Source organism: Ananas comosus, linkage group 23 (genome assembly GCF_001540865.1).
Source record: "Ananas comosus cultivar F153 linkage group 23, ASM154086v1, whole genome shotgun sequence".
Taxonomy (NCBI): Eukaryota; Viridiplantae; Streptophyta; class Magnoliopsida; order Poales; family Bromeliaceae; genus Ananas; species Ananas comosus.
This window is the reverse complement of record NC_033643.1, coordinates 1,607,391-1,627,548: the sequence shown is the minus strand read 5'-3', so window position 1 is coordinate 1,627,548 and position 20,158 is coordinate 1,607,391. Positions and strand designations below refer to the sequence as shown.

General features: G+C 36.3%; 1 protein-coding gene across 1 annotated transcript; it reads left to right on the top strand.

Annotated features, from left to right (window-relative positions):
* LOC109728050 (regulatory-associated protein of TOR 2) lies at positions 6,018 to 19,965 on the top strand. The gene is made up of 23 exons (XM_020258329.1): positions 6,018 to 6,752; positions 9,165 to 9,267; positions 10,378 to 10,460; positions 10,550 to 10,708; positions 10,830 to 10,946; positions 11,084 to 11,241; positions 11,366 to 11,520; positions 11,600 to 11,744; positions 11,831 to 11,909; positions 12,409 to 12,510; positions 13,267 to 13,350; positions 13,439 to 13,549; positions 13,735 to 14,088; positions 14,482 to 14,671; positions 15,386 to 16,003; positions 16,309 to 16,638; positions 16,741 to 16,861; positions 17,779 to 17,903; positions 17,985 to 18,130; positions 18,215 to 18,316; positions 18,707 to 18,792; positions 18,878 to 18,962; positions 19,199 to 19,965. The coding sequence occupies exons 1-23, from the start codon at positions 6,435 to 6,437 to the stop codon at positions 19,535 to 19,537; spliced, it is 4,110 nt and encodes a 1,369-aa protein (XP_020113918.1). The 5' UTR covers positions 6,018 to 6,434; the 3' UTR covers positions 19,538 to 19,965.

The following is a 20,158-nucleotide window of genomic DNA, read 5'->3' as shown; positions in this document are numbered from 1 at the left end:
GAAAAACAAAATTAAAAATTAAAAACTTAAAAAAATAAAGGACATAAAAAGTTTTGTTTCAAAAACATTGCACTATACTTGCTTAAGCTTTTGGAGACCAGTAATTATTTCACATAACTTAATATGATATTAGCGCAGCAGCGCAGAAGGTTTTGAATTATGAAACTAGAAACCACATTGTCGGATCAAACGTACCCCAAAAGAGTTATCGGTCGTAGTTTTCAGTAAATAATTCACACTTTTTTAGCTGAAAAATATATAGCTGGAGTACGTAAAATTTGATAAAATCATTGATGGGTCAATTTCAGAAGGACATACAGTTGAGTTGCTCTTCATAAATTGTCATTCACAATATATTACTTCACATAGTAGATGACAGCTAATGAGAGAAGCACACATGTTTCCTTCCCCATTTGTCCATTCCTTTTTCCCACACATCCAGTAAGAAGTGCATGTGTGGTGGGGTTTTTAACCTAGTTGGCCAAGTTGCCCTTCTGTTTTATTAACTTTTCACAGCATGTGAGCCACAAAACATGTTCATTGCTCCTTATGCATCCAATGCTTCTCCAGATCACAACACAAAAAAGGGAGGCTTTAATTAGATGTGGTGGAAAACATGGGTTGTGTATGATCATGAGCACAGAGTGTAAGAATCGGCAGCAGAGCGTAATGCTGTTCGATGAAGCATTATCTGAATAGTGCTGTACAACATATATACGTAGGAAATGTAACAGATCCAAACAATGAAACCGTATATTTATGTCATTTGGAGTCAAAGCGGAAACAAAAGCTAGCCATTTGTTGCTAGGATTATATTCAAGTTTCAATTTTTTCTAGTTGAAAATAGGGTTTCACTAAGAAATGACTATATAATTTCTCATTAGTTTACAGAAGAGCCAATGATTTACTGAAAACTCATCCCAACTTTCTAACTCTCCATAGTTCTCATTGGCGAGAAACACGTAGAAGAAGTATTGATTAAATATTTTTTTATGTATTTTCCTTTTCACGCGGAGATCTAACGCTGCATTAATCATCTAAACTAAATGTACTAGATGGGTTAATCATATTGTGCTTGGCTTCACATGCTTTAACAGTTCACCTTTTTCGGTTAGTTAACAACTTTCGGCGACTTAGACATGTGGTTAACCGTTCTCGGTGCGCTAAATAATGCCACTTAACACTCTGTGGTTTGGACCACACATATATATACTACTTGTAATTAACAAATTAGTTTCTAGACCATATTGAGTTAGCTAAAGATTAGAAATTAATTAATCACTGGGTTTTATTTCTAGTACTATATATTTTCACACAAAGAAAAGCATATAGCAGCTTTGTTAGATTCTCTAATTTATTCGCTAACACCGCATTCGAATGCTCTACAATTATTGCCTTCACCTGGTGCATCTGTATTTCTAGTCTTTTTTCTTAGATAATTGGATTGAAATTATGAGATGAGCTTTTGCTTTTTGCATATCGCGAGCAAAAGCTAACCTTATAAGCTCTAAGTTTTAACCACTTTAGGATGCTTCTAGTTATGATTTTTTTCTTTTTTTTCCCTTCCTTTTTACGATATTTTATCGCGAAAGTGAAAATCTGTAGGGGGAAGAGAGAGAGAGAGAGAGAGGAACCCCAGAAATTCCTTATATATACAGACATGCATACAACCTGTTCATGATCTCTCGATTTTCAAATTAAAGCTTGTTGGAAATATTAGGGCAGCGAAAACTGACAAACCGAATAGCCAACGTATCCGAGAACCGGAATCGGATCGAATTGCCGGTTTTGCAAGCGTTCTTGGATCATCCCACATGGCAACAAAGCTAATATCAAAAACACCACACAATTTTAAGTGTATATTAATTCAAATTAAACTATCGATTGCATGTTGTGATTAAATCTTTATCTCGTGTTCTTGGTGCATTCTAACACCTGAACTCATGAACTCAAGCTCCATTCTTACTCTAAGCGATGGGCATCTAACATAGCTTTTGGAGCTGCTTCCATACTGCTACAAAAAGTGGTAGATTATATTAGAAATAACCAAAAGTAATTTAAGAAGCACCATTTATGCATTTGGCAAATAAAAATCTCGAGCATTTTTTAAGGTAGAAAACTAAGAAAAGCTTTCGATCATTAAGAGTATTTTAAACATGGTTACCCCATCTTATTTTATGGTGAATTGAGAATCAATGAACTTTACACCTGTTTTCTAAAAAAAAATCATAACATTGCTATCTTTCTTTGAACTAATAAAGTGAATCAATTGAGTGCGTTGACGTATAAATACCCACACTTAATAAGGCGTTAGTTTTTGTGTTGATTAGATAAGCAAACCATGCACCAATGTCTTTGTTAAGAGAGGGACATGGATTGGATTAAACATTTAATTAGTAGGTATAGTTAATAGAGTAAATAAGAAGTTTATGAAGGTTAAATAAAAATTAAGGCTATTTATGTCACACTCATGAGTATAATACTATTACGTATGCACGAGGACGCAAATGGCAAAATTTTGGCTAATTCAGACACTTTTTAATGGGGCAATTTTTTTTTTAATTTATTAAGTAGTTTTATTATCGAACTTAGTAATTTCTCTGCGTAGCATCATCTATGGATTTATAGTTGCACACCAAAATCTCTCCAATTTGTTTCTTTAGAAGTATAAATCATAGAAGAGGTGATAATTCTGACCAAACACATTTATCGTGATCCGCCGAACAAATAGGTGTTGAATTTGGATCAAAAGAATGAGAAAGACGATTCCAGGATTTCTGATCAAATAGGCAATGACGTTCTACCTATTTTGTTATTTTTCATTTCATTTTTTCGAATTCCGCTCATTCCAATTTTTAACCTTTTTTCCCTCTTTCTTTTTGAAATAAAATTGAGTTAAAGCAACGTGATATAAACACCACAAGGGAATTTAATATATCAAGAAGAGACAAAGTGCGTTTGTCGCTCGACTTAAGAAACAACGAGTTTTTGAGTCTTTGGACGACGACAAATAGTTTTCGAGCATATTGCTTGACCACGAAGTCCACAATTTTCAAACCCTCCAAAAGAAGTACTAAGTTAAAAACTTTCACTACACACCACCATGTATAATTTTTAAAAATTTTAGGTGTACTAAGACCATCTCCATTATAAAACACCTTCTCAACTACTATTTTCTTCTTTTTTTTTACGTTATTCTAGCTAACAAAATCAAAAAATTGTTAGAATTGGTAATATTCATTGTTAAAACAATAGTTTTTATTGCTAAAAAGTAATTACGATAATTAAACTCACCGAGCCAATCAATTGAACGAATTACATTGAGGTGCTATATCAGAAACGCTAAAAGTCGAGGTGCCATGACAAATTTTTACCAAAATTTTAATTTGGACATCTTAAAGCCCTAACTATTCTCAAAAACAACAACAACAACAACACTAATTTAGAATCTTTCACATGCATGTAAGATGCTAAATCAAAAGATATTCTCTACTATTAATTATTATTCACTTAAATAAATAGTAAAATTAGTTTAGGATCTCCCCATATATATTTTTTTTCCAGAACTTCTTAATTTTTATTTTTTTTTTATTTGTAAATAAGAAACAACCAATCACAGTGCCCCAAATCACCGGGGCCCACATTTTTGGCACGTGATGTTTCTTTCCGTCAAAAAAGGAGATCTTCGAGATTTCCCCCAGCCTAGTTTCTGAATGGAATTCCTTCCTACACCGGGTGTAACACGTCAGCAAACACCATGTAAATTCTCTATTGCCTTGTTGGCCCTCAAATTTTATCATATTTTATTCTAGTCCTTATTTTCAATCAAATTTTATTTTAATATTTTAGAAAATTGACATGAGTTTGAATTTATTGTTAACATGCTACTCATGCATTTGATGTTGATATTATAATTTTTATTTCTAATAATAAATTTTGATTCAAATAAAATAATAGAATTTATGGACCTAAATATAAAAGTTAAAAATATAGAAATTAAAGTACAATATATTTTAGAATTAGGGATCGGACAGAAAATTTCATATTTATGAAGAATATTTTCATAACGATAAAATTCAAAAATTTAAGTCTTTGTGTGAACTATGAGATAAAATTACTGATTCTTATACAGTCGAAACTTGCAACTTCTCCTTCCACCAGTTTAATATTGTGATCCGTTGTGTATATTTTGAAATTACTAATTCATCACGATAAAATTTTTATCCAGCTATAAATATATCACGTAATAAGTAAAATTAGTTAAGCGACGTAAGAAACACTCATGGAACTTTAAAAAAAAAAATCAAAGCGAAGATGTATGCTGCACCGCTGACGTGGCACACCAGGTTTAAGGAAAATTTCTCGTTTTCGCACGCCACGCTTTCCATCTGAAACTCAATTCGAACGGTTGATTTGAATCCTACAGAGGGGCAATTTCGAAAATAACAGCAAAAACGGAGGGTTAAAAGAGAGAGGGGCATTAGCTGCCTCCAGTTATTTCTCATTGGACGCTTGCAGGTTGCTGAGCTGGCCTGCAACGAACTCGGGCGGAGTCAGATGCCACGTCATCCATCGCCTACCCACCTCCATCACCGTCCGTTTCTGATCGGACGGTCCCAAGGCCAGATCCGCCCCAAAGTCCAAAACAAAATTTCACCTTAATTTTTACCGCCAACCACCGTAAAATAAATAAATAAATAAATAAATAAAACACAAAATAGATGAAAAAAATACCTAAAAATATGTAAATTCCAAAATGGAAAATTTTTTTGCAGGGACACCCCTTACTGGAGGGCATTTTACAACAGATCCTTGGCCTTATTTTTTTTGGATAAACTTCCAATATTATTTTTGTGGTTTCATACTTTTTCACTTTAGTATCATGTGATTTAAAGTGTATCAATTTAGTACCCCGTGATTTCATTTTCTCTTTTCGTCAATTTTTTTTTCGTTAAATAAGTGACAAAGTTAAAACTAAAAGATATTAAACTGTATATTCGATAAATTTAGACAGGGTATCTGAAGTTTTTTGTATATAATTTAACGAAATGTTAACGGAGGAGCTTGCGAAAAGAAAAAAATAAAACACATGATACTAAGTTAATACATTTTAAACCATAGGGTAATAAGATGAGAAAGTACGAAACCACATGAATGGTATTTGAAGTTTATGCTTTTTTTTTTTTTAATTCGATTGGCACACTCATATTTTTGTTATATATATATATTGTTGTTTTCATTAAAAGTATTTGAAGTTTTCCCAAAGCTATAGTTTTTTAATAAATTATTTTTTAAATTTCTTCTTAATGGATGAAAGTGTAAATTTTGCTAAAATTTAACGGCTAATAACTAATAAAATATTTTGTTTTAACGAGCTTTTAATTTAAGCCAAGAAAATTTAAATAGCTAAAAGAACTACTAAAAGTTGAAAAAATAATAACCGAATATAAATAGCTAAGGAGTTTATGGACGATCTATAATAATTTAATTTCTAATTTTTTAGGTTAGATATATAAACTTTCTTTGCATAATATCACTATCGGCATTTGATTCATAATCTTTTTACTGAACACTTTTACTTCTTTCCTATTAAATATCTTATATTTTACTTTTTAATTAGTGAAAAAAACTTTTTTTTTGTTACAAAATTGACAATTTTTATTAATCCTCTTTGACAACTAATTGTAAAACTCAAGCTGGTTGTTATTTAAAAGATTTTCGAAAGGAGTTTATGCTCTTAATTATATAGTATTTTGAAAGATTTTCTGGATAAAAGATACATAGAAAGTTTTTTTTAAAAAAATATTATTCGGCTTAGACTATAATAGCGAATCCTCTTATAAGAAAAGATGAAATAAATATTTTATAAAAAATAATTTCATAAAGACTAAAATATAATAGTATTAGAAAGTTTTTTTTTTTTTTTTTTTTTTTTTTTTTTTTTGGGTTCCTCGAGGGCAAAGGAAGGGGTGTGCGATGCGATCCTATTAATTTGTTTAATCGGATTAATTCGTTTTTCTTTTTGCTCGCTCGCCTTTTCGTTTTATTTTTTTATTTTTTTATTATTATTATTATTATTTTCGCTCCGCCATTTCCCTCCGCCTCCTTCGCTCCCACCCTCCTCCCCTCGAGCGAAGCCTTTTTCTAGGGTTTTTGGGGCTCGGCCCTTCTAGGGTTTCAGAGAGCTGGATTGCGCTGCGTTCTTCAGCAGGATCTCCATGAGCCGCTGGTCGAGCGGCTTCGTCGACTAGCCCCCGCCGCCTCCCCCTTCGCTCGGCCTCGTCGATGCAGGGTTTCGGGCGATTCTAGGGTTAGGGTTTCGCTAGGGATTCCGGGAGAGGCGCGGCGCGGCGATGGCGTCGTGTTCGGGGCCTGGATGAGGTGAATATCGGGGTTCGGGGTGGGGGTCGGGGTTGGGGTTGGAGTCGTTTTAGATGGCATTGGGAGATCTGATGGCGTCGAGGTACTCGCCGTCGTCTTCTTCGTCGGTGTCTAACCACCTGGATGAGTTCTCCGGTAGGGAGGACGGCGACGCCGCATCCTCCTCCGTCTCCGCCGCCGTCGCGCATCGGAGGGAGCCGTCGGAGGCCGCGGGGCTCCCGGCGGCGGCCGTGGCGGATGCGGCCGCGAGCTTCGCTTACTTGCCGCAGACCGTTGTCCTTTGTGAGTCCCGGCACGAGGGATTCGAGAATTGTGTGGCGTTGGGGCCGCCCGACAACGGATTGGTCTCGAAGTGGCGGCCCAAGGATAGGGTAAGTGGTTGGAATCATCTTCTTGCTTCTCTTCCATGCACATGTTTCTGTTTTCTTGGTGCTTTTGTAGATATGCTCGTGTAATCTTGAATTAATTCAGAATAAATATGTTTTCGCCCACTAGTGGAATCTCTTAACTAAAAGAAAAAAGGGAGAGAAAATTTTTGACGAAAAAAAGGCGTTGCGAGGGGAAATAATGAATTTTTCAGAGTTGTTAATCTTGTCACTTTAATGCTTTGTTCTTAGTATCTGATGACACGGGGCATAGATTATCGGTTTTCTTCGAACATGTTCCTGTATTGTTAAAATCAGTACTGTCCTCGCTCTAAGATGATCATCATATGACGGAGTTCGTATGGGTTTTTCTGGGTTGAGATTGTAGGGCAGGGTTGAGTTCATGTACTACTTACTAGCTGTAATTTATATGCCGGCAGCATAAATCATTTTCTATCAGCCGGCACATGCATAATTTTGGTCCATAGAAGTGTATATTTAACCTTTTCCCGTTTAAAGTTAGGATTTGCAACTTGGAAACTAAATCAAGATATGTTTAAATCCTGTATTTGTTGAATGTGTTAGTCCATGCAAATATCATGCCCTTATGTGAGCTTGTTTAATTTGATTGATGTGAACCTCGTTTGGTGCTTCACAATGCAATCTTCTTTTTGTCAAATTTGTTATTGAATTTTATATATATTTATATTAAGTCTAACATTAAGATAGAACAAAATCTTTTTGAGTTGGGGTGATTTGTTTGTTTCGGATGGTTTGTCTAAGCAAAATCCCTGAAGTTTACATATTTCAAAGTATGGGAAAAAAAGGCCTATTTTACCTGTTTGTATATAGGTTATGAAGAATCGAGTTTTGGGTTGAGTTTGGGGTTTTTCCTTAGCAGATTTTCTCTTCTTTCTCCTGTGTGGCAAAGATTGCCACAGCTATAACTCTTATTCTTTCTTATTTCTCTTCCAACTCCACCTGAGCAAGCCCCACTGGTCTGCGTAAGCATTGCCTGCCCCTTTTTACTCCGACTAATTGCATAAAGTCCTCATACCCTCCAACTGATCTTTTCTTATCGACAGCTCATCCCATTGCCTTTTCCTTCTTCTGTGATCCTTGCTTCCCCAGAAATGCCCTCAGAGTATAACTTTCTTTTCTTGTTTTAGTTTCTGTAGGCCTTTTGTGCTAGAGGCTTATCTCAATTTCTTAATACAAAATGGATAATTGGCAAAATTATGCTAGTTCTTGATCCCTCATTTAGCACTAGTGATGATAAGTGATTTCTCGTAGATAATTTTCTGTAGGAGCAGATGTTCTTTCTACTAAGAAAGGGTTGAACAATTTCAACTAAATATTTATTGGATCTTGGTTTGTGCTATAAGTTCTTCACAACTGAAATTAATGTGAGAAAGGAGGAGAAGAGAGAAGAAGGCAAGAGAAGGGGGGGAATATAGGAGAAGGGGCTGTGGACAAAAATTCTTTTTTAGAAAGTGTCTATTGTAGATTATAATTCAGCAAAGAGATAACCACCAGTCGTAAATATATAAGCATAAGATGTAGTCTTTATGAAGATAATACCCAACTAAATCCTAACTGATTATTAGCCGAAATACTTTACTGACTCAAGTTGTGAACTGATACATATCAGACTCGACCAGTCCTTGTTTAGTTAAAATTGATTCACTTGTGGATCCATCTGTAGATTAAAAATGAATTTATAGCCTGCCTTAAAAATGAACTACATTGATGAATTTATAGTCTGCCTTAAAAATGAACTACATTGATGAATTTATAGTTTAATTGACTCGACTATTGCACTATGAACGATTGAGACCAAATGAAAACTAAATTGTTTAAGTCAGGGGTTGCCTTGCCGTAGTGCGGCTTTTGTCAATTGGCAGGTGGTGTAACCTATCATGCCAACACAAATATAGGCATCATTCAATTCCTCTCAGCTGTACAAGCTGGAAAATTATCTTTTTAATTTCCGTGGCATATGTTGAACAGTTTTTGCTGGGGAAGGTGGTATTGTAGCAAAAAATTTCAAGTTAAATGATGTCTGATTCAACTGAAATTGAACTTGAACTAAATTTATCTGCCTTTTATGGATAGACACCAATACTTTTTCGAGCTGTAATTAGCTGAACTGCTTGTGATTTTCAAATAAAGTTTGTTGCTTTGTTGATCATGTTGTGGCTTCAATATCGTCAGGTTTTGTTCAGTACCTTAGGTTGCAGTTGTTTGTAACTGTCGGTTATTTCTATATTTCTTTATTATTATTACTTTTTTTATTTTGACTAGTTCAGTCATTTATCAAAGCTAATGGCAATGCACCTGTGATTCCTACAATGATCTTCATTTGTATATGTTATTCTGTTGTTTTGTAGTAGTTTAACAACAAGTTTTATAGTGCAGATGAAGACTGGGTGTGTTGCACTTGTGTTATGTCTAAATATTAGTGTTGATCCGCCAGATGTAATAAAAATTTCTCCCTGTGCAAGAATGGAATGCTGGATAGGTAAACTTGGCCTTGTGTAACTCATATTTCCTTCATATCCTTACACTATACTTTATTACTGTTGTTTTCAGGTTTGTTATTACTAATTCTGTTTCTTAGTGCCTTTCAATTCTCTAGTTGCTTGTATCTTTGTGAAAATATTTATAGCTTGCTGGAAAGTTCATATTTACCTTTTCTTTTCTTTTTAATTACACCTTTAATATATGCCTGCTGTTTCCACTCTCTGGCATTTTTATTAGTAAATAATAAGGAGCATGCTTTTACTTACCTCCAAGGATTTTTATGATCTGCAGGAGTTTTAACTCTGTCTTGTGAAACATTCTTTTGTTATTATTTCTTTTCTGCTGTTTTTGACAACAAAGATAAAATCTTTCATTTTTTTTGCATAGAAAAAAGTAAATTTAAGATCAAATTTTAATCAGCGCTCTGTGACGATGTCAACTGCCACAGACAAATTTTGCCCAGTAAGTGGTTTTAGAGGAGAAATCCTCTTGGCTTAGTATATCTGTACTATTTAGGCTTTGAAAACTGTCAACCCAGTGTTTAGACTTGCTTAACATGTGCGGATAATTTATAAAATTACAATCTTATTATGCCTTTGTGGACTACAGTTCTTTTAGTTTGAAAACTTATAGAAGTCCTAAATCTTGGGAATAATGTGCTTGATCAAGCAGTCCTCCAGTAACTGTGTCTAGCTTTTTCAGGAACTTCTTTTTACCAAACATGTAGCAGTTTTTTGAAAAATATTTGGCACTCTTACTTATATATACCCTTTAAAACTCATTTGTTGCTATGCTTTCCTCACCACAGCATGTATAGCACTTTTGTTGATCAGTATCAAACTATTGCAAATTACTACTGCAGTAAGAAGTAAGTCTTTACATATGAGCTTTAGTTGTGTTGGTTAAAGAAAATGTACTGTATATTAAACTGCTAGTTTAACAGAAAAAGTTTTTTTGTGATAGACAAACTTATTTGTGGGTGAAATAAAATTGGTTATACTTTAAATTTCTTTCTTATTTGTATTATATTACTATGACTATATCGTTATGCTCAAGTTTTGCTATTTTTGCCTTTTGATTATTATTTTATTCTTTCATCTTTTATCAGATCCATTCTCTATGGCTCCCCCAAAAGCTCTTGAAACAATTGGAAAAGCCTTGCATACTCAATATGAAAGATGGCAGCCTAAGGTAAAAACCACTTGAATATTTAAATTCTCGTCATGTTATGTCAATAAGCTCCTTTTCTTTTGTGTCTACGATCTTATGAAATTCCACAGGCTCGTTACAAACTTCAACTTGATCCAACTGTTGATGATGTGAAGAAGCTTTGCAGTACTTGCCGCAAATATGCGAGGTCAGAGAGAGTCCTCTTTCATTATAATGGGCATGGAGTGCCAAAGCCTACTGCTAATGGAGAAATTTGGGTTTTCAACAAGGTTTCCTTGTTTATCTTACCATGATATTTTCTGCATTATTTACTCTGCTGGAAATTTCAGCAAATATTTGTTTCTACAGAATACAGAGTTATACACAAATATTTGTTTCTATTGAATACAGAGTTATACGCAATATATACCGTTACAAATCAGTGATCTTGATTCGTGGCTGAAAACTCCTTCTATATATGTCTTTGACTGCTCAGCTGCGGGAATGATTATCAACGCTTTTATGGAGGTGTGTTGTACTGTTCATTGACTATGTCTTTTATTGTTGATGTGTATTTTTTTTTCCCCGAAGTTTGCTGTGTTATTTTCCCTTTGCTTTCTTCTAATTTATATTCGTTTGCATGTTGTTTCAATTCTTTTTCTTAGCGTCTAGAGTGTAATCCATCTAGCTCCTCATCTTCATCGAAGGACTGCATTCTGCTTGCTGCCTGCCACGCACACGAAACTCTTCCGCAGAGTGCTGAGTACCCTGCTGATGTATTTACGTCCTGTCTCACTACACCTATTAAAATGGCATTGCGATGGTTAGTCTCTTATTTGAAGTATTTATTTGTATTTGATTTTTATTCTTTAATGATTATGCTGTTTTGGGGGCAACATGAAGGTCCCCCCTGCAGAGTGCTAATGGTTTTATATTTAATTGCTCAGGTTCTGTTCTCGTTCATTGCTTCGTGATTCCCTTGATTACTCTCTAATTGACCAAATTCCTGGTCGCCAAAATGACCGGAGGACACTCCTTGGGGAGCTTAACTGGATTTTCACTGCTGTAACTGACACAATAGCATGGAATGTGCTCCCTCATGGTATTAAGATAGTTGTTGAAACCTTTTTTTTGCTTTGAGTTTTCATTGGTGTATACTTATGCAAATGAAAACTATGCAGATCTGTTCCAAAGGCTTTTCAGACAAGATCTTTTAGTTGCTAGTCTCTTTCGAAATTTCTTACTTGCTGAGAGAATTATGCGAGCTGCAAACTGTTCTCCAATATCATATCCAGCAATGCCTTCAACTCACCAGCATCATATGTGGTACCTAGGATTACATAGTTACATCTTAGCTTGCTACTGTGCTATTCCATGCTTTTCCTTCTATTCACTTAAATTTTATGCATCAGGGATGCATGGGACATGGCAGCTGAAATTTGTCTTTCCAAGCTTCCACAGTTGGTTGCTGATCCAAATGCTGAGTTTCAGGTACTGTTTGCTATTACTGTTTACTGTTTATTCATATAATCCTCTTTCACAGCTAATCATGTTTTGAGTTATGCTCTTCTGTGCACAAAATGTAGTTACATCTTTCCTGATCACTGCTTGCCATGTCATTTTTGACCTTCGTATACGTCTTTTCACATAGCTGCTTCATAAGAGAATATGTGATGTTAATAAACTAAAAAGGAAGCCAAAATTGAATGGTTGGGGCCGATTGTATTGGCTTTGGCCCCAATAATTTATGGCAGGACATAACTTAACTTTTTAATGAGTGATTAGAGAGGAATTTGATCCTATATAATCTCTTTCGATCATTCATGAAGTCGAGCAACCACTTAGAGTGGGGTGAAGGCTGATTAGTTGCTGAGTTCTGCTTGAAGTGTGCTGCTGAGATTCTTGATGCTTAGGACAGTGGGCTTGTACCGAACATGATTTTTTTCGTTATGACACTGTTAAATGATTTACCTTTTTTCATAACAAGCAGCCAAGCCCCTTCTTCACTGAGCAATTGACAGCATTTGAGGTGTGGCTTGATCATGGTTCTGAGCATAAGAAGCCACCGGAGCAGCTGCCAATAGTTCTACAGGTACGCCTTACTGTAATGATGTGGTTTTACATATACTCTGATTTCCAAGCACTTAAATTTCTTAGAATGTGTGGTCATTGGCTGGTTCTATTTACCTTGAAAGTGTTGTACTACTATGGATTTTATGCTGGCCTTAACCAAACTGTTGTTTCTGTAGTACATTGAATATGGTGATGCTAATTCAGACAATGACTATTGTAAGGATTTAAGTGCCCATCAGCATGGACCGTGCCCATCGTGCCATACCATGTTGACATGATATTGGCACGATAAAACTCTCGTGTTGATGGCACGGTTCAAAACCATGTTTTCTTTGAAATTGGCAAGCAGTTACATTAAATAAAGTGCAAAAGACCTAAAGATATATAATAATCAATTAGAATATCTTGATGTCAAAGAAAAACATTTCATGCCATGGCATGTTGGCACATAGGTATTTTTGTGAACGACACAAATCAACACAGCACGGCACACCCATGCCGTACTGTTGTGGCAAGTGCTTGTCACAGCCCGTGCTACAGCTCTTACATCATTGATTGTACTTGTTACGTCATGCAAGTATATATTTTATCTCAGCGCTTGACTGTTAGTGAATACCTTTGAGTACATGAAAATGTTGAAACACCAGAACAATACACATTTGTTATGTTTCTCGTCTGTCCTATGTTTTGGGGTGCACTTTCTGCTTTTAAGAAAATTCTCTTCTTCAGCTATTAGTCTTTTTTTTTTACTACTGAAATTTGGAAAATCTTCTAGGTTTTACTTAGTCAATCTCATCGATTTCGAGCTCTGGTTCTTCTTGGAAGGTTTCTTGATATGGGTCCTTGGGCTGTGGATCAGGTATATGTTATTATGTTTTAGGTGTAAATTTAGTATTGAAGTTGTTTTCTCGTTTTGCATTTTGACATTTTGGAATACATTGTTTTAGGCCTTGTCTGTTGGTATCTTTCCTTATGTGCTCAAACTTCTACAAACAACTGCAATGGAATTGCGCCAAATACTTGTGTTCATCTGGACCAAGATCCTTGCTCTGGATAAGGTACTTCTCTTATCATTTGATTTAGTTTAGTAATACTTCCTGTTGTTGCGGTGATCTTCCTTTGAAGAATATTTTTTTGTCTTGCTTTTGCTCTTCTTATCGTCCAAATATCTACAAGCTGCAACCTGCAGACTTTATATGGAAATATATGTATTCTAATGTCATTTTTGTTTTCGAAATGCTAGTCTTGTCAGGTTGATTTGGTGAAAGATGGCGGCCATGCATATTTTATCAGGTTTCTTGACAGCCTGGATGCTTTCCCAGAACAGCGGGCAATGGCTGCTTTTGTTCTAGCAGTGATCGTAGATGGACACCGGAGGGGACAGGAAGCATGTATTCAAGCAAATCTAATAGACGTTTGCTTGAGGCACCTTCAACCTGCAAATCCTCATGATCCACAGTCTGAGCCTCTTCTTCTGCAATGGCTTTGTCTGTGCCTCGGAAAGCTGTGGGAGGATTTCCCAGAGGCACAGTTAGTAGGTTTACAAGCGGATGCACCTGTGATAATCCTTCCTTTGTTGTCAGAGCCTCAGCCCGAGGTTTGAAAATTTCTGTTTCTTACCTTTTTAGTTGTGGATGGTCCTTGTGCTGATATTGTGTCTCTGTCCCTGAACTTATCACTTAAACATTTTAATCCTGTACGATCTTGATGTGCAATTCCATTCCTAACGAAAATGATCTATGATTTTCCTTTAAAATGACCAGTTCCTAAAAAGGTCATTTTAAGAAAAAGTCATGTTGTCAGAATTTTTTTTTTTTCCAGCAGCTAAGTATGGAGTTGCAATATATAAGAATGTTAGTGACTTAAGAGATGAAGTGAAAAGTATAGGGATTAGATTGTAATATTCAGATGGTGCAGGTACTATCAATACATTTTACCCCTTTATTTCTAATGCCAATTTTGACAAATGTTTCTTGTGTTCTTATGCTAGGTGAGAGCTTCTGCTGTTTTTGCCCTGGGCACCCTTTTAGATGTTGGATCTGTTACATTTAAAGATGGACATGGAGGTGAGGAGGATTGTGATGATGATGAAAAAGTAAAGGCTGAGCTAAATATAGTCCGGAGCCTTCTGCAATTCACTTCAGATGGAAGCCCGCTGGTTAGAGCTGAGATTTGTGCAGGTATGCAGGTTGATTCACATATTTCTGACTGCTTGATACTGTTTCTGTGTAATAGCTATCTTTGATATTTTTGTGCATAAGAAATGTGCACAGGTTTATATTTTCTTTTTTGCTTTTATGAGAAATTGATCGCTGAATCTCGTCTTATTGTTTTTAATTGCTCATGTGATCCCTTGCACCGATTGCATAAGAAAGAACTGCTTACTTGGGTAGTTGGAGTCTACTTATGGAAATACAGTCAGACAATATATGATCAGCAGCTAGAATCATCTAAATATTTGCAAACTCTTAACTCTGTAGTCTTCTATTAACTTAAAAACAACAATGGCTATTTACTATTTCAATTACTGACAGGTTCGTGCAAAACCTGAGCTTTAGCGTCTCATAAGTAAGTGCATCTGTGTATCTTTTTTTTTTTCGTGACATGTAAATCTTGTTGTTGCTCTCGATATTTTCTTGAAACTCAATTGTAATATTGGACAATACACCTTATTTACATGTATGGAACTACTTAAAGATGACTACATGTACTTTCCATATCTGATCAAACTTCAAGAGGTTATTATCTACTGTTTATACAAGTAGACTTTTACTTTATCTATTGAAGATGTAGCATTTTCGTATAATAGTGAAAATTGCAATGCATTATTCTTTCTTTTCTTCTTGAATTCATTTCACTGATAATTATCAATCCTTTTTCTTTGTGTGTGACAGCACTTGCCCGTTTTGCCTTTGGTCATAACAAGCATTTAAAGTCTATTGCTGCTGAATACTGGAAGCCCCAATCAAACTCTCTACTGACCTCGCTACCTTCGCTGGCTAATATTAGTAATCCAACTAGTGGCTATCCTAGCCAGTATATGCAGAGTGGAACCACCCTTTCCTCCCACATTGGTCCTGTACTAAGAGTTGGGAGTGATACCAGCGGTGCTGGCCGAGATGGAAGAATATCAACAAGTAGCCCAATTGCATCTACTGGCATTATGCATGGTTCTCCAGCATCAGATGATTCTTCTCAACATTCTGATTCTGGCGTCCTATTGAAGGAAAATATAAGCAATGGTGTCATCAGTTATTCTAGATCAAGGCCACTTGATAGTCCGCTATGTCTGCAGTTTATCTTAGCTATGTGTAATATGGCAAAAGACCCTTCTCCAAGAGTTGCGGGCCTCGCTCGAAGAACTCTCTCTATTATAGGCATTGAAAAAGTGGTTACTAAAACTATCAGGTTTGGTGGGGGAGCTACACACCAAGGAGAGATATCAGCTTCATCTGCATCAGCAAACTTTGCTGGATTGACACGTTCATCTTCATGGTTTGACATGAATGCTGGTAGCTTCTTTGAATCCCTAATGTTCATGCAAATAAAACTGCATACATACAAATCATGCAACTACCTTAGAATGTTGAACGCTTATGCCCCTAAAAGCCGTCAGCGTATGCATACACAACATTTTTTTGCATAGGCACCACCGGCAGGGGCACTCGCAATTAAATAAGATCTGTATGGGTACACATGCAAATACCAATTTTGCTGGTAATGGATTATTTTACATATTTGCAGAGGTCTATATGCAAAAATATGCCTTTCTATGGAATTGCTTACTTTCCTGTGTAATCTTAATGGTCGTTTGCAGGTCATTTGTCAATGACTTTTAGAACGCCTCCTGTTAGCCCACCTCGTCAAAATTACCTGACAGGATTGCGTCGAGTATGCTCTTTAGAGTTCCGGCCACACCAACTGAATTCTCCTGAGACAGGCTTGGCTGCTCCACTTCTAGGTTCAGCTGGATCTTCTGGCAATTCAGAACACAGTTTACTTCCCCAATCGGCCATCTACAACTGGAGTTGTGGCCACTTTTCGAGGCCACTTCTTACGGCAGCTGATGATAATGAAGAAATCTTGGCTAGGAGAGAGGAAAGAGAAAAAATTGCTTTCGACTGCATTGCCAAATGCCAGCGTTCTAGTTAGTTAATCAACTTTTTGTATTTTGTTACTATTTCTCATATTCTTTTGTCATGCTATTCATCCCTTATTTACTGAGATTTTTGTATTTGTTTGTGAACAGCATGCAAACCAAGTAATCAAATTGCTAGCTGGGATACAAAGTTTGAAATGGGTACAAAAGCCATATTGCTTTTACCCTTTTCACCTATAGTGGTTGCTGCAGATGAGAATGAGCGAATCAAGTAATGCCATGATAATCACCATTCTCTTTTTCCTGACTTAAAATATGTTTAGTTTTGGTCAAAGTTATCATAGATATTGTTTCTTTATTTCACTATTTATATTTCGTCTCAGAAATTACTTATTTTCTGATGTCCGTCCTATTTGTCTACTTGTTAGTGCATATATTTGGATGTGCACTGAGTCTGCTCATTCTATCCACTCCACCCATCTTACGGTGGCCAATTTGTATTGTGAAAGCGTATTCAAATTCCATTAACCATATAAAAATTCATCACGTACTATCTTTTAGATATTCTAAATTTGTAGTTGGCAATGGTGGTGGCCAGCAACGGGAGGGGGCGTCTGTAGGTGGTTGCGATGGTTGTAGGTTTATGTGAGACATTTTGGCCAAGAACCATCTTTGAAATAATATATTTATTTCTTGCATTGGTTCTTAAGGCTTGATAAAATGTTTGAAACATGGTATATTCTGAGGCTTTTGGTATGTTCTGTTGCTTTATGAGCCCATGATGTTTCTGAAATGAGGCACTTATTTCCTGGATCACTTCTTAAAGCTTGATGTAATGTTTGAAACTTGGTATATCTAAGGCTTTTAGTATCTCTCTGTTGTTTTGTGAGGCCATGTATTCTTATGGCCTTGACATGATTTGATACCTATTTAACAAATATTCAACTGAAAGATGCTCATATATAAGTTCTTGCATACTTTTGATGGCTGTTTGCTTTGCCGTATTTTATTGGTAAAAGTTGTTGCTTAAGTGTATATCACTTGTTTTTCCAACTGAAAGATGTTTGTAAATAAGTTCCTTCATACTTTGGATGGTCATTTGCTTTACTGTATTATATTGGTAAAGGTTGTTGCTGCCGTTTATATCACTTGTTTTTTCGGCTAAAAGTTGATGATAACATGATGCAGGGTGTGGAACTATGAAGAAGGTACATGTTTGAACAGTTTCGACAATCATGATTTATCTGACAGAGGAATTTCTAAATTATGCCTTGTAAATGAGCTTGATGACAGCTTACTTCTAGTTGGTTCAAGTATGCTTCTTGTCTATTCATAATTACCTGCCTCATGAATGAGCCCAATATTGTGATATAAACTGGCCTGTGTTCCTACAGGTGATGGAAATGTTCGTGTGTGGAAAAATTACACTGGAAAGGGCAAACAGAAGCTTGTAACGGCATTTTCTTCCATCCAAGGCAATAGGTCCGGTGTTCGCAGTACAAACGCAGTTGTGGAATGGCAGCAGCAGTCTGGTTATTTGGTATGAGCTGGTTTAGTGATGTACTGTAGTTCCAGTTGAATTACTTTCATACATGAACTTAAATTCATTGTTGCTTGTTTGTAGTATGCTTCTGGAGATACCTCATCTATTCAGCTTTGGGATCTAGAAAAGGAACAGCTGCTAAGCTCCATTTCGTCATACTCAGATTGCAATATCTCCGCACTGGTAAGCAATCAACAAGAGATTTGCATATATAATACAAGGCTTGCACAAGGGCAGTCTTACAATTTGGTCATCTTTCACATGCTGTTACACACTATTTCTTTCTTTATACAAGATTGTATACCTAGCAAGCTGTTCAAGCAGAATAATTTTGCTAAAACTGCTGCTTTCTTATGTTTGGTACATAGTACTGCAACTTTTTTTTTTTTCCTTATAAAGGGGAACTCGTACAGTGAAACAACCACTGTTTTATTGTTCATGGTTTTGAAACACATTTTAATTTTCTTGTATCCTGTCTATGTTTTACATTGTCAAGTTTGTTCTCCTCTCACAGGGCATTTGTAATTACTTACGGTTTCTTATTGGTTTTTCTTTTTTGCTGCTGCTATGCAGTCTGCCTCGCAAGTCCATGGGGGTCAATTCGCAGCTGGTTTCATGGATGGTTCTATCAGGATATTTGATATCCGTACCCCTGAAATGTAAGGATCATATTTCTTATTAAACTTCTGTGCAGAGTGCACTATCTTGTTGGTTCCATACAACCTGCTTTCATATATCTTGCAGGCTTATCTGTAGAGCAAGACCGCATACTGAGAGATTGGAGAAAGTGGTAGGAGTAGGCTTTCAACCCGGATTTGACTCATCCAAGGTACTTCCTTTTTTATTTGGAAGAGTATCAATGCCCTTGTTCATTTTCTATATATAGTTGCAGATTATTGTCACTGCTAGTGTTAATGGCACAAGAATGGTGTTTTTACTGGACACATAGTCCTGCTTCAGCACTTGCTTATCTGGAAAATATATCTCACTTAGACATTGATTTGAACATTTCTATGATGGCAATAAAATGCCCTAACCCAATCTGTATGGTCGATCTTATGCAAGATTGTTAGTGCATCTCAAGCGGGGGACATCCAGTTCCTGGACATACGGAACCAATCCGAGCCATATCTCACCATCAAAGCCCACAGGGGCTCTCTCACAGCATTGGCTGTTCACCGCCACGCACCAGTTATTGCGAGTGGCTCAGCCAAGCAGATAGTCAAAGTCTTCAGCCTCGAAGGGGAACAACTACACTTCATTCGATACTACCCAACCTTCATGGCACAGAGGATTGGGTCCGTGAGCTGCCTCGCCTTCCATCCATACAAAGCACTTCTCGCCATCGGCACCTCCGATGCTTGTGTGTCAATCCATGCCGACGATAATTACCAGGTAAGATGAAATGTAAAAAAGGTTTCAGCATCAGTTCCACTTGGGGGGAATATCGGAGGGAAAAGCTCGAATGTCTTAGCCCAAAAATGACCCAGCTAGCGTGGCTATAACAGCGTTGTGGTTGGTGATTCTATGCACCTCCGGCGTGCATGTGGAATTTGTATGTCTCTCAAAATTCATTAGCCTCTCTTGCAGAAAGGTTGCCACTCTTGCCGACACATCACTAGGAGGCTTTTACAAAATAATTATACTTAGGTAAAAAGATGTAAATAGTTTTCTTTGTATTTGGGTGGTTATTTTCTTCTCTTGTACTTTTTTCTTCTTCGTTCAATTGTAAGAGCTCCAGATTGTTCAGATCATAAGTTCTAGTCGCTTCTTGGGCAAGAGTTTGTTTGTATTGTTGCTGGAAAAGTTTACTGATCTCAGATCATTGTGTATTATAGAGCTCACATTTTTTTTACTCTTTCTCTTTCCTTTTTTTTTTTTTTTTTTTTTTTTTTTTTTTTTTTTTCCTTTTCTTAACTCTCATACAGGTGATCCCTACTTGGTGTATAGTCGTCTCTGAAAACGAATAGCCCAGATTTAGTGTGTTCCATTGGGCTCTGATTTGGTGTATGGTTGTTGATAAAA